The sequence below is a fragment of the Cottoperca gobio genome, chromosome 1 (assembly GCF_900634415.1).
Source record: "Cottoperca gobio chromosome 1, fCotGob3.1, whole genome shotgun sequence".
Taxonomy (NCBI): Eukaryota; Metazoa; Chordata; class Actinopteri; order Perciformes; family Bovichtidae; genus Cottoperca; species Cottoperca gobio.
The window spans coordinates 17,592,501-17,605,061 of NC_041355.1; the positions used below are offsets into that span (position 1 = coordinate 17,592,501).

Consider the following 12,561-nt stretch of genomic DNA (forward strand, 5'->3'; position numbering starts at 1 on the left):
ACAAACGGCCCTCATGCACGTTGTGTGGGATTTTCCAGATAAAGTTGAATCCAAAAATGTTATCAACTGACCTTTCACTGGTGTCTGAAATCCACTAGGAGTGATTTTAGAAATTAACCAATCTGAAATGTATTGATGCTTTCAGACATTCAGGACATTTTAAAGCAAACAATTAGTTTGTTATATCCGTGAGACATAAAAAGTCCCTCCTCATTAATTAAAAGCTATGTGGAAATCTTTCAGTTTTGACCACTTACGTCATTACTACTTCAGAGAAGGGCTGACGTCTCTATACATCTCCAACCCCCTCTCTCTCTCTCTCTCTCTCTCTCTCTCTCTCTCTCTCACACACACACACACACACACACACACACACACACACACACAAATTCGGAATACTTTTCTCTTTTTTCCTCACCCACAAAGACAGATCAACATCCGCCCACCTCAAATTTGATTTGACGAACGTCCTGGGTCACGATAACGTCTCTCAGTCAGCCTATATAAGCAGCAGAAAGTTTTCCGAACACCAAGCAAAACATAACTTCGGCCTCTGACCAACAACAGACGAGAAACGTGCCGTTTTCCTTTGCGTAAAAAAGTGCCAGACATGGAGAGGTCAGTCAGGTTTGCCGTAGTGTGCGTCGGAGTGTCTCTGCTCATCTCCTGCCATCCAGTCGAAGCCTGGTACAAGCAGTCGACCGGACCCAGTTACTACTCGGTGGGTCGCGCCTCCGGTTTGCTGTCCGGTATCAGGAGGTCGCCTTACGTCCGGAGGTCCGAGTCCGAGGAGACGCTGGTGGACAGCGGGGAGACTGCAGGTAGCAACGTGATTCCAGAGATTAACAGGCAGATCTCCATCCTCAAAAGCATGGTAAGTACAATTAAGATACTAACTTTATTCCTTGGGGGGGTTCTGAGTTTCTTCGTTTTACACTGGTGATAATAAGCAAAGACGCCCGTAAAAGTTGCTTTCCTTTCAGCACCATACATTTATAGCGATACTTAAATATTGAACATTAGGAATATTGCAACTAAACCAACTTTAGTCGAAGATAACACCAGCTTCTGTTACCATTTCCTTCACAAGGAGGACGAAACAAACTGTTGAGATCAAAATCTTAAATCTTAAAAGTTGGTGTGTAAAGGCGCAAACCTGTGAGCGCTGCAGGTCAAAGCGCAGTTATTGAAAAATGAACTGAAGAAAAGTTATGAATGAAAAAAAGATGTGCCTACCTCAGGATAACACCCGAATAAAGGCAACAATATAGGAAGAATGGAAATGACTAGGCAACAAAATAGTCCCAGAGGAAAATGAAATACAAGCGTCTACGGTTAGTTTGAGAAGTCCCAACAGAAACAGGACATACAGCTCATTCTACCAGATAACTTGATATTCTTTCGTCACTTATTTTCCCCTCCTGCAGGCCATCTGTGTCAAAGACATTTCTCCAAACCTGAAGAGCTGCGAGCTGCTGCGGGACGGGACGGGCACCTTCCAGTGTAAGGCGGACGTCTTCCTCACCCTGGACTCCCTGGACTGCCTGTCCGCGTGAGTCCCGGTCGGACCGGCGGAGACAGTCCTGGTCATCCACCGAGCCCCGGCAGTGCTTCTCTTGAAACGAAAAAAATGGAGGAAATGAAAGAGGGATGAGTGTGTGGGGGGTGATAACGCAGAGGACAACCCGGTCACTGTCGACGATGGATCGCTGCAGACTCTGAATGTTCTCTTATTTAAAAACAAGTTTTGCTTTGGTTGTGTAGAAAAGAAATGTTAGTTGATCTTCTTTCCGGATCCTTTACTGTTTAACCCACTGACATGTACTCTCCGTTGCCAAAATGTATTAAATGTCCAGAAAGTAAACTGCAGAGCAGATTTCCTGGAAAGTACTTTTATTTATTTTATCTATTAAAATGAACAAACACTGGTAACCGGTTTTGTGGCTCAAAATTTTATTTACATATTTAACTATTGGGGGATGAAATACATTTGCTACCTTCATCTATTTAAAAGAAATATGATGTGAAAATAAGGTTGTCAGCCTATCACATTTATTTTGTATTGCAGTTTCAGTACAATAAACAGTACACACCGTTAATAGTCTGAGCACATGGTATATAAGACTTAAAGAGTTAAAATACAAAGAATTATTCTAAAAGGGAAAAATACACAAATGTAAAACACGCATGAAGCCTTTAAATGACACGACAGCAAAACCACTTCATCATAAGGCACTTGGGGGTGTTTTTCTCTTTTTCTTCATGTTCAGTATTACATATCAGAGCGTATCAGTCATTACCATATCTTGTTTATTGCTGGAGCTGGTGTGATAGCAGTCAGTTGCTCAGGGGAGTCTTCAAAACAGTCAGACCCCAGCGGAGTTAATGCCACACAAATCACATATAGGAAGCATCATCCAGGTTTACAAATCAGGTTTTATGAGAGTGCGTCAGACAATGGAGCAACAATCATCAGACGCAAAAGGAAGGGAAAATAAACGGTTTGAGGGTTCAGGGATGTTTCTGGACACATACTTCCCATTTCTAATATTAAATACCGGCATCATCTCTAACTCGGTAAGAGTCAGGGGAACGAGTGAAGACACAGATGACAATGAACGGAGTATCTCAGGACGAGTAAACAAACTGGGGTGCTGTTACAGTGATCACCGCCTCATTAGGATTGTGTGACGCACAGGATGTGCACAGACACATTGATGGATGAGCGGAAAACACGCAATGTTATGCATGAGTGAACCCCGCGCAGAGGAAGTAACGGACAAACAGTAAATCCTCGCCCCCTCCATGTCCCGCCCACACACACAGAGAAGAAGAGATGGGCAAATAAATGGCATGTGTGTATATCCTCGAAAAAAGTCACTTCACCATTCATGGTCTGGTTTTACAGTACAGCACACAAATATAAATGCCGTTACTAAACACAGTTTCAAAAGGAAATGCTTTAGGGCTCAAAGCCAAGTGCTCCTTCTCCTTCAATGTTTTTTTTAAAGAGTTTTTTTCAAAGCTACATGAAGCATCACAGAGGATCAAATGCAGCAGTGGCAAAGAGCGTCAGAGCTCCCAGGCTGCACCTTCAGAGAGAAAACAGACAATACGTTTGGAGCAGACTTTTAAAATGAGACATCCAAAAAGGTGGACAGCACTGACTGTCCGGTGAAGTCTCAGCCGGCAGCTACAGGAGCGACACAGCCTCCAGGTTCTCTTTGATTATCGTGTCCATAACCACCTGGAAGACGACCTGAATGTTGGAGGTGTCGGTGGCCGTGGTGAAGTGGTGGTAGATGAGTTTGGGAGTAGCGTTGAGCGAGACGAAGGTGGCGGCGATGAAGCGGGCGGACGAATCCACATCGCAGTCTGCACCTAGAGCAGAGATGAGGTCAGACTTTTTATAGTGAAACAAAAAGTGTTTTTCTCTTGAGATGTTTATTAGACCTATGAATCCCTGCCAGAGATACTTTCACACCAGGAGGGAAGATTGTGAAGTAGCTCAGCTAACTTGAAAAAATAGAAATGATGATTTACATATTTGTGTTTAGGAGGAACATAAACACACAAACATGATTATAAATGATTGTGAGGCTGATCTGTTGTACATTTAATGTCACAATAACCCATGAACTGCTACAGGACAGGCATCGCAGCAACCGTCAGCTGTCATTCCTGTGGTTACCAACCTAGGGGTCGTGCCCCTCCAAAGGGTCACAGGATAAATCTGAGCAGTCGTGAGACGATATCTTTTGTAATCTTTCGGACTTTTTCTGTAGTCTTTGTTTTATTTGTGAAATAATGGATAGTTTGAAGTTATTTAAATGAAACCAAAAAGTTTAGAGAATAAGTCCCTTTGTGTTGGGACACGTGAACGAGGCCCACAGTACACACAGTACTTGAGTAAATGTAGTTTGTTACTTTCCAACGCTGTTACTAAGCAAGCAGAGAAGTAAAAATAGAAAGCTAAAATGAATGGATAGATGATTCAAAAGGCCAGCTTCAGCCCCTCTAAGTGATAGGAATGAAGTCAGATTTGTTTTTCTTGTAATCCATTTCCTATGTATGATTCTTTTCTGTGTTTATGACTTAAGAACAGGTGAAGAAACCAGGAAATTTTCTTTAAGTTCCTAAAAAAAATTCATCTGTTATAAGAATTTATTTTGGCAGCTCATTTTGTTTTGGTCAGGATTATTTTTCACATCATTTACAAGTGTTTGTTGTTGTAATACTCATTTCGGCCACAAGAGGCTGCACTGCTATCCCATGTTTTTCAGGTGGGTGAGTTTTAATTTCTCCATCCACTGTCAACACAAGTGATAGAGATTATATAAATACAAATGTCACCTGCCAAAACCCTTTTCACAGAATAAAAAAAAGAAACTTAGATGATCCTGACAAAACATATTGTTTTCACTTGTTCTTACGGTATAAGTCATAAACTAATAAGAGAGAAAACTATTTGGATCAGACTTAGAAAATAGATGTTTATTCTCACTTGCCTCTCAGGGCTTCCGTACAAACTGAGCAAAAGGAAAACCAAACCTGAACATCGAGAATTTAAAGGATCTTCTTGTATTGAATAATGTTGTAAAAATATAAACTTTTATAAAAATGTAAAGAATTATATAACATCCAGTCTAAATGAATTAAAATGAAGACATTTGGAACATGAGGGGTTGGTGCTGGTGAGAGTGTACACAAGCTCATCCGATAGGGCTGTGGGGGAACATCAAACGAAAAAGGTCGAGAGCCACTGTATTAGTCTAGTCATCATATCTGAGGTCAGTGTGAAATGAACGCTTGCTCTGCTGGCTGACTCCCTCCCAAGAGTTTTAGCATTTATATTGACAATTGCATGAGAGTAGAGAGCCCCTGTTGAGTCCACTGAGACGTGGGGAGCGAAATGTTGAGTGGAGCAGATATGAAAATCTAAAATCGCAAAAATAAACACAATCAGTGTGAGCAGGAGACGGAGCGCTTATTATCAGTCTGTCTCCGTCTTTAAAAGCCCCTAAACTGTGCACATTGGTCTTTCATCTTGACACATTTGTTTTTATGGCTGAAATAGTAATTTATTTTGCAGATTGAATAACTGCCAAAATATTTGTAGCTTAAAAGCATCCCTGGATGTTACAGTCACATCTTTAACTGGGACATTTTGCATGGACATCTCTGGATTACTGATGTTCTGAAAACAGTGTAATATTCCTGACGCTCAGACATATTGTCTCACGTAAAACAGGACCAGGAAAGGTGAGTTTGAAGAATTCATTTCATGTTTTACTTCATATGATGATTCTTATGTGTTCTTTTTTTGTGGCCGAAGAAAAATGTATTTGTTTTTAATAAACACTCTCTGGCTACTTTAAAAGCCAATAAAACAGAGCTGCCACACACTCTATATTTATAGAAGATTATAATGTTCAGTTTCCGTTACAACTTTCAGAGAAGTTTTAATTCAACTATATTTGTTATTACTGAGGTCGTAGTTAGTGGTGGTGTTGCTAATATTCTTCCTCCCTCATGTTTGTAAAGGATGTTGGTAAAACATTAGAAATGCCTTTCAATATATTGCAGTCCAGTTCAACACCACCGCAAAACACGACCTGAAACTGAACATATATTAACATTATTATTATATTTGTAAAGGTAGAAGTTATGGCTGTGCTGTTGTATTGGATTGCATTAGAAGTGAAACTAATAAAGTGGCCACAGAATACAATTTTATACATAAGAAGTCTTTAAATGACTTTTTTTGTCAGTCTAAAACCCAAAGATATTCAGTTTAATATGATATAAAACAGAAAAGGGCAGGACATCTGTAGATTGGAGAGGCTGAAAACAGCATTTTCTAACATTTCTTGCATGAAATATTACTTTAACAATTCATTGATTGTCAAAATAGTTGACAAATAATTTTTTTGTCATTCAACTAATTGATTAGTTGCAGCTCTCTTCATGTCTCACAATTGTTTCACCACTGCAGCTGTATTTTTGGTGTCTAATACGTCCGTGTGGGTACTTGTACATGCAAGACACAATACATTACCTAAACATCAGTCCTACCTTTAAACTGTGGCAGGTATAACCGCAGATGTCGCCCGGAGTGTAAAATCTTGTCTTGAAAAAGGTCTATCTTGTTCATGAATAAAATCTGCAATAAAAAACAAGCAAACAAACAAACAATCAGCTGAGAGTACGAGACGCTCATCACAACACCAGACTCCATTTCCAGTGGAAAAGGAAAATCAATGCGGAAGTTATTGCAAAAACAAAGTTGATTTGGTGAGTCCCGTCTAATCGCACAATGAAACAATCAATCAGTCTTTATTCACTCTTTACAGATATTTACCTAAAATGTGAAAATCGATAGCTGTGTTGATACCGCCATGGGGTGATGATGGCGCATCAATGACCTCCCTCTACTCATCAGTGGGCAATCAATCACTCACGTAGTCGTAACTACTACTTTGTGCTCGGCTGTCACCACATTTTACAGGTACCATTGGCTTTGTAGTCAAGCAATTAAAACTACGGCCAAGTTTCGTCTTTTCCGGCTTGTTTGATCGCAAAAACAAAGGCACAGAAAAAAAAGGACAATAATAACGAGGGAAGGAGCAGATTTTCAATGAACAGGAACCAGAGTAACACCTGGGTGTTTCATTATCACTGACCAGCCACAGTGAAGAGTTAATTGAGGTGGAGGTTACAAGTTTCCCTCCCACGTTAAAAAGATATCATTAAACACTTTTGTTTAATGAGCCTGTTAGCCATGTTAACGTGCAGGCCCACACACAGCTCTGCACATAAACACGTCACACACACACACACACACACACACACACACACACACACACACACACACACACACACACACACACACACACACACACACACACACACACACACACACACACATTAAATCGCCCATTTGGCTCCAATGAAATAAAAAATCTTTGTGGGCAAAAAATAATAATTTACTAAAAGAGATAGTTTGCAACTTTCTCGTTAAGATCTTTAAGATTGTCTGTGTCTGTAACGAAACACCAAACATAAATTATTTTGGAGTTTGGGGTTTTCTATACAGGCTCGTCAGAAAACAAAAATACGGTGACAGCGTGCAGCGTTAATAGCAGGTGACACTTGCATCAACATGCAGTGGCTTGTATTTTAAGTGGGCTTTAAATGTGAGTTAAGTGGAATAAATTGAGCTAGTTACACGCTTGTTTTAATGTGATCATTTACCGGAAACAGGGAATGGAAAAACACAGAGGGGAAAATGTCGCCTGGCCAAAGCTCACCCTAATTACAACTCACTTTTTAATTACGAGTGACAGGGGAAACAGGGGAAAAGGGCTGGGCCCTGTGTGTGTATGTGTGTGTGTGTATAAACAGCATTTATCAAACACATTAGTGTTATTCTTGTCTCATGGCGTCATAGAGAACAAACGGGGAGCCACAAAGGGAGTTTGCTTGCGTCTCTTCCACTCATCCATGTTTTCAATCCACCAACTGAACTGTCAAACTGAGCTGTTGTTCCCGCCCTCTTCAGCTGGACCTTTTTTGTCTTGTGACTTTTAAAGTGGCAATAGACAAGTTTTTTGCTTTAACTTATCATTATGGAATAAATGTCTATAGCACAATGTAATAGCTGTAGAATAATGACACCCTCTGCGTTTGGATTGGTTCTCTATAATCCTCGTTTTCACTATGCAATTCTGTCTGCCACCGGGTTCCATCTCCCAGGAAAATGAAGGCGTAATTTACGGCACAAAGACGTGGAAAACAAAATGCAGTGTATCCTGTGCAGTGTTGCCAACTCTTTTACAATGATAGTAGCTAGCACTAGCACGGAAATCACTTTAAATTGCCAGATTAGGTCATCGAATGAATTAGAATATAATATATTTGAATCAGGGCTGTAGTACTCGAGTCCGGACTCAAGTCCACTTCTTTTAAGTCTTGGACTTGTTGGGGTTGGAATTGTCTTCGTCTCGGGTGTGACACTGAACGCAAATGAGTGTCATGTTTGATGGGCCAGTAAACTACTTTTAACTTTGCTACATTTTCTATTTATACCTTTTTTACAACTACTACATTTTGCCAGCATTTACTGAAAAGAGCTGATATCAAAGCTGTGCGCACAGTTATGCAGGAGAGCAGAGGATTAGCATTAGAAAGACGCTTTTGCCTATTATGGTCTTGAACAGGTCTCGATTTGCTTTGGACTTGGTCTTGACTCGGACTCGACTGGACCTGTTCTTGTACCTGACTTGGACTGGATTAGGTTGGTTTTCACAACAGCCTTGATTTGAATACATTTCTTGCTTTTCTCCTGATGGCCTGAATGAGTGGCTTAATGCGTTGCTATTAAAAGACTCTGAGGAAAACAGAAAGTAATTGGGTTGTTTGGGTTGTGGTTCCAACAATTATAGGCTACCACTTGGAAAAGCAAGGGGGGGGGGGGGGTTTCAATTGCTACTTTAGATATAGCTATAGCTACTTGCTAGTCCACATGATGAATAATTAAACTACCGCAGAAGTTTTTACTTTAAAACAACTAGTCTGTATTTCTCAGAATAACTTATTAAATAAATGGATGAAAAAAGTCTATAAGATTATTTTTCTAAGCAATGAATTAGTTGTAACCCCCCAAAAGGATTTACAAATGAGTGTCTTAAGTCTCACACCCACACAATACATAGCATAAGCAACCTGTAAAGAGCAAGTACACATGGCTTTGTTTTAAGGGATGTACAGGATGGTACTGCAGTGTAACTCTCTAAATGTTTCTAAAAGATTCTTTTAGATGACATTTTTTGGCAGCATCTTTCCTCCTCAGGTTGAGGAAGTGAGGAGGTGACTGATGAACTTCTCACCATGGATGTGCTGCGGAAGAAAACGTTGTTGCAGATGGAGGAGAAGAGCTTCATGCTCTCCTGAAGACGATTCTGCAGAAAGAAGACAACAACAATATCAGCCAGCTGCAGGGGAGCAGACGCTCTGTCGTGTTTAAAACTTGGTCTATGAGGACAGAACGTAATTTGATTGGGTGACTTTACAAGTCGTCTCTATTGTCTTTGCATGGAGAATATGAACATTTGTGAGTGACAGGGTTCAGCCTGTACCACAGAGGGGTCCTCCACCAGGGTCATGTCGTAACCGCTGAGCGATACCACGAACAGCACCGCCCTGACATCCTCAAAACAACCGATCCACTTCCTCCGCTCAGTTCTCTGGCCTCCAACGTCGTACATCCTATACACAGAACAAGAAAGTTTGATCAGTACCCACAGAAAGAAGAATTGTTGAGGAGGAATTAAGCTGAAGAGGGGGAAGGTAACATGCAGAGAAAGGGAGAGAAATATTAACAACAAAAATTGAAAAAGAGAAATAGAAAAGAGAGAAAACAACGTGAATTAGGGCCATTGTAGATACAAATAAAAGGGGGGCTAATATTCAGAGAAAAAAACAAAACATTTCTGAGATTAAAGTTGTAAATTTAAGAGAATAAAACTCACACATTTACAATTCAAACCTTGAATATTCTCTATTATAAGTCATACTTTTGCAGGAAAAAAAAACTCAGAAATATTAAAAGATTCTTGGAAAAATTGTGTTTTATTTTTTTTCACCACATCTCTTTACTGTGCAGAGTTAGAGCAACCTCATCACACTGCAGTCAAGCCAGCCATCACTCGCATGTCCATATCAGCTGGCGCTAAAATTGTAGTGCACCGATAGATTGACTTTTCATGAAACAGCCCAGATTGAGCAGACAGGGAGGCATTGGGATTCATAACCAGAAGCCAACTTGTGAAAACAATAAAGACAAATAGGGCTGTTTTGTTGACTGCTTGAAATAAACTGTAATTACAACATTGAAAGATGTTATATAATGTATTATCACCTTATAAAGTTGATACAGCGAACGTGTGAGCAAACAGTTGACTATTTAAACATCCAGCAGACACTGGGCTGCATTAGCTTTCCTTTGGAGCTGTGTATCTGCTAAATTCCTGTTAATTCACATTGAAAGTTTCCACCTCAAATATTCCAGGAATGTTGTAACCCTAGATCTAATCAGCATACTAACTGAACTAAAACTGTGAGGGTGTGCAGGGCTTTTAAATGTAACAGGTTAACACGTTCCGGTTGCAGTGGAGATTTTCTAATGGTCATTACAGAAGAATCATGTGTGTAATTAATAACTATAATGGTGTGACACATTCAGGGCCTTGCATTAAGCATGCAGGCTCACTGATATGACTTACTGGGACACTTGACTAGAACTGAGCCGGTGTTAATGTCATTGATTACAAAAGTGGGAGGCGGACATGCAATGCAAAAAAGATTTTCATTATTAATTTGATAAATGAACAAAAAAAACCTACTAAAGTTGTCGAAAGAAGAAAAACAAAGGCAAGTTACAAGAGAAGCTGTCCATGTGTGGAGCAGTAAGACGCATCCACACTGTGACTCTGGGCCCAGCTGTTATTGATTTAGCAGGGTGACACTCTCCAATCAGGGACCTTCAAGACAGTGAGCACGCGCACGCAGAAATTCTGTTCATTTATCATTCATCAGACAGTGAAGGAAGCACGGTATTTAAGTTATATACGTGTGTGTGTTTGTGTGAGTGACATGAAATCTCATTGTGACTGATATGTCCTTTATCAGGATTCAATTTCCAGTAGAAAAGTGTACATCTGTGCTTTCTGTGTGTTCATGACCGTCCATACTGATTTTATAGCCCACCGTAGTACTGAGGGGTAACTCTAATCAATGACGGATTGTATTGCTTTTGGATAAGGTCAGATATTCCTAAAATATGCCATTTACACGTACACAAAAAGGGGCGCCTTGCACGTCTCTGCACACTGGGCTTGCTCCTTTTTCAATTTTCACCTAGACAATCACAACATTTTACACGAGACAATCAAAACACGGCAGCACAAAGAGCGTAAAGGTCAATGTTCTCCAAAGGTGCGAGAGAGAATAACGCAACAGGAATAAGAGCAGAGCCACACAGAGGGAGAGACGCAGATCAGTACACAGATCAGTTCTTCCCACTTCACCCATTTTCAAAGCCAGATGTGACTTCTCCCACCTTCTATCTGAGCATCCATCGAGTTAATGCAGCTCTTTATTGAGAGGGGAAATGAACATGTGGAAACACAGACTCACAAAGAGAAAAACAAACAGCGAAGGCGGTGCAAAATAAAGACGAGATAAGATTTCCGATGGAGATTTTCCATGAGAATTGAAGGACAAGAGTTCACGTGAGTGAAGCTGATGCTTCATTACACAAACCTACTCACAAGCACATGTGCACGTCACCCTAAGAACAGGCACTCTGACGAGTAATATGTGTGCTGCCTGCTTTGAAAGCACACACTGGCACACACTGACCACAATCCCCTCCTGAGTTTAGCCTTCATATCATATTCATTCAAGTCCTGCTTAGGACAACCTGTTTTTTATTTAGGATAGAGGAAGGCAGAGGTGTGTACTCTAGTCACATGACTTGGATTGAGGACTCCACAAACAACAAGACTGAGGCAGGTGTTCAGAATCGCATACGACATCAAACTGAGTATGTAGTGCATTCCAACGGCATAGTATGTGGATTTTGTGTACACGAGAGTAAATTACATTAGCAAGTGTGGGACGTGAGCTTACTGCACATTATTTTGATAAATTATACAAAAAAACTGTGAGCCTCAGTTAAATGTACATTACAACACAAATCTGATACAAGATAAGATCTTGGTACAACATGCATAGACACCAAAAACTTGTAGTGACATCGTCAGGGCCACAGCCGTACCTTGTAAAGATGTAAATGCAGCTTGTACATGGACTGCTTTTAAATGGCGCTTTCCAATCTTTGCGACTCAAAGAGCTTTACAACACAGATTCACACACATTCAGAGGCTACTTGCTCATCAGTAGTGATAAACATTCACACATACACACCAATGAAGCCTTAAATAAAAAATCTTTGTGGTTAAAAAATAATAATTGACTTTCTTGTTAAGAACTTTAAGATTTTCTGTGTCTGTGACGAAACATCAAACGTAAATGATTAATTCTCACCATCTCAATATATGGAAACTGAAACCTGTGCTTTTGTTTGGTCAGAGTTTGGGGTTTTCTATACAGGCTCGTCAGAACAAAAATACGGTAACAGCGTGCAGCGTTAATAGCAAGTGACACTTGCATCAACATGCTGTGGCTTGTATTTTAAGTGGGCTTTAAATGTGAGTTAAGTGGAATAAATTGAGCTAGTTACACGCTTGTTTTAATGTGATCATTTACCGGAAACAGGGAATGGAAAAACACAGAGGGGAAAATGTCGCCTGGCCAAAGCTCACCCTAATTGCACCTTCGGCAATACAATTTGAGGTTCAGTATCCTGCCCAAAGACACTTCACAATGTGGAAGGGGATGAGTATTGTACCACCAACCCTCCGACTGGTGGACAACCACTCTACCTCCTGAGCCACAACTGCCTAGTGTTTCCCTTTCCTGTGCGTATCTGTGCTTTCC

At 40.4% G+C, this 12,561-nt stretch overlaps 2 protein-coding genes across 3 annotated transcripts in view; one reads left to right on the forward strand and one right to left on the reverse strand.

Annotated features, from left to right (window-relative positions):
- Nucleotides 1-464: 464 nt before the first annotated feature.
- npb (neuropeptide B) lies at nt 465-1,936 on the forward strand. The gene is made up of 2 exons (XM_029430836.1): nt 465-874; nt 1,428-1,936. Exons 1-2 carry the CDS (start codon nt 611-613, stop codon nt 1,554-1,556), a joined length of 393 nt encoding a protein of 130 aa, XP_029286696.1. The 5' UTR covers nt 465-610; the 3' UTR covers nt 1,557-1,936.
- A 7-nt stretch (nt 1,937-1,943) lies between these two features.
- Nucleotides 1,944-12,561, reverse strand: part of gnav1 (guanine nucleotide binding protein (G protein) alpha v1) — a 30,196-nt gene continuing 19,578 nt past the window's right edge. For both annotated transcript variants that reach the window (XM_029429677.1, XM_029428860.1), the window contains 4 exons: nt 9,138-9,267; nt 8,889-8,960; nt 6,076-6,163; nt 1,944-3,381 (listed from right to left, as the gene is read on the reverse strand). In XM_029429677.1, coding sequence (XP_029285537.1) covers nt 3,194-3,381; nt 6,076-6,163; nt 8,889-8,960; nt 9,138-9,267 — 478 coding nt within the window. In that variant the 3' untranslated portion in view covers nt 1,944-3,193. The remainder of the gene's footprint in view (nt 3,382-6,075; nt 6,164-8,888; nt 8,961-9,137; nt 9,268-12,561) is intronic.

Excerpts from the sequence above, each read along its gene's own strand:
- npb (XM_029430836.1), top strand. The coding sequence starts at position 611 with ATGGAGAGGTCAGTCAGGTTTGCCGTAGTGTGCGTCGGAGTGTCTCTG. Across the intron at positions 875-1,427 it reads TCTCCATCCTCAAAAGCATG|GCCATCTGTGTCAAAGACAT; the intron begins GTAAGTACAATT and ends CCCCTCCTGCAG.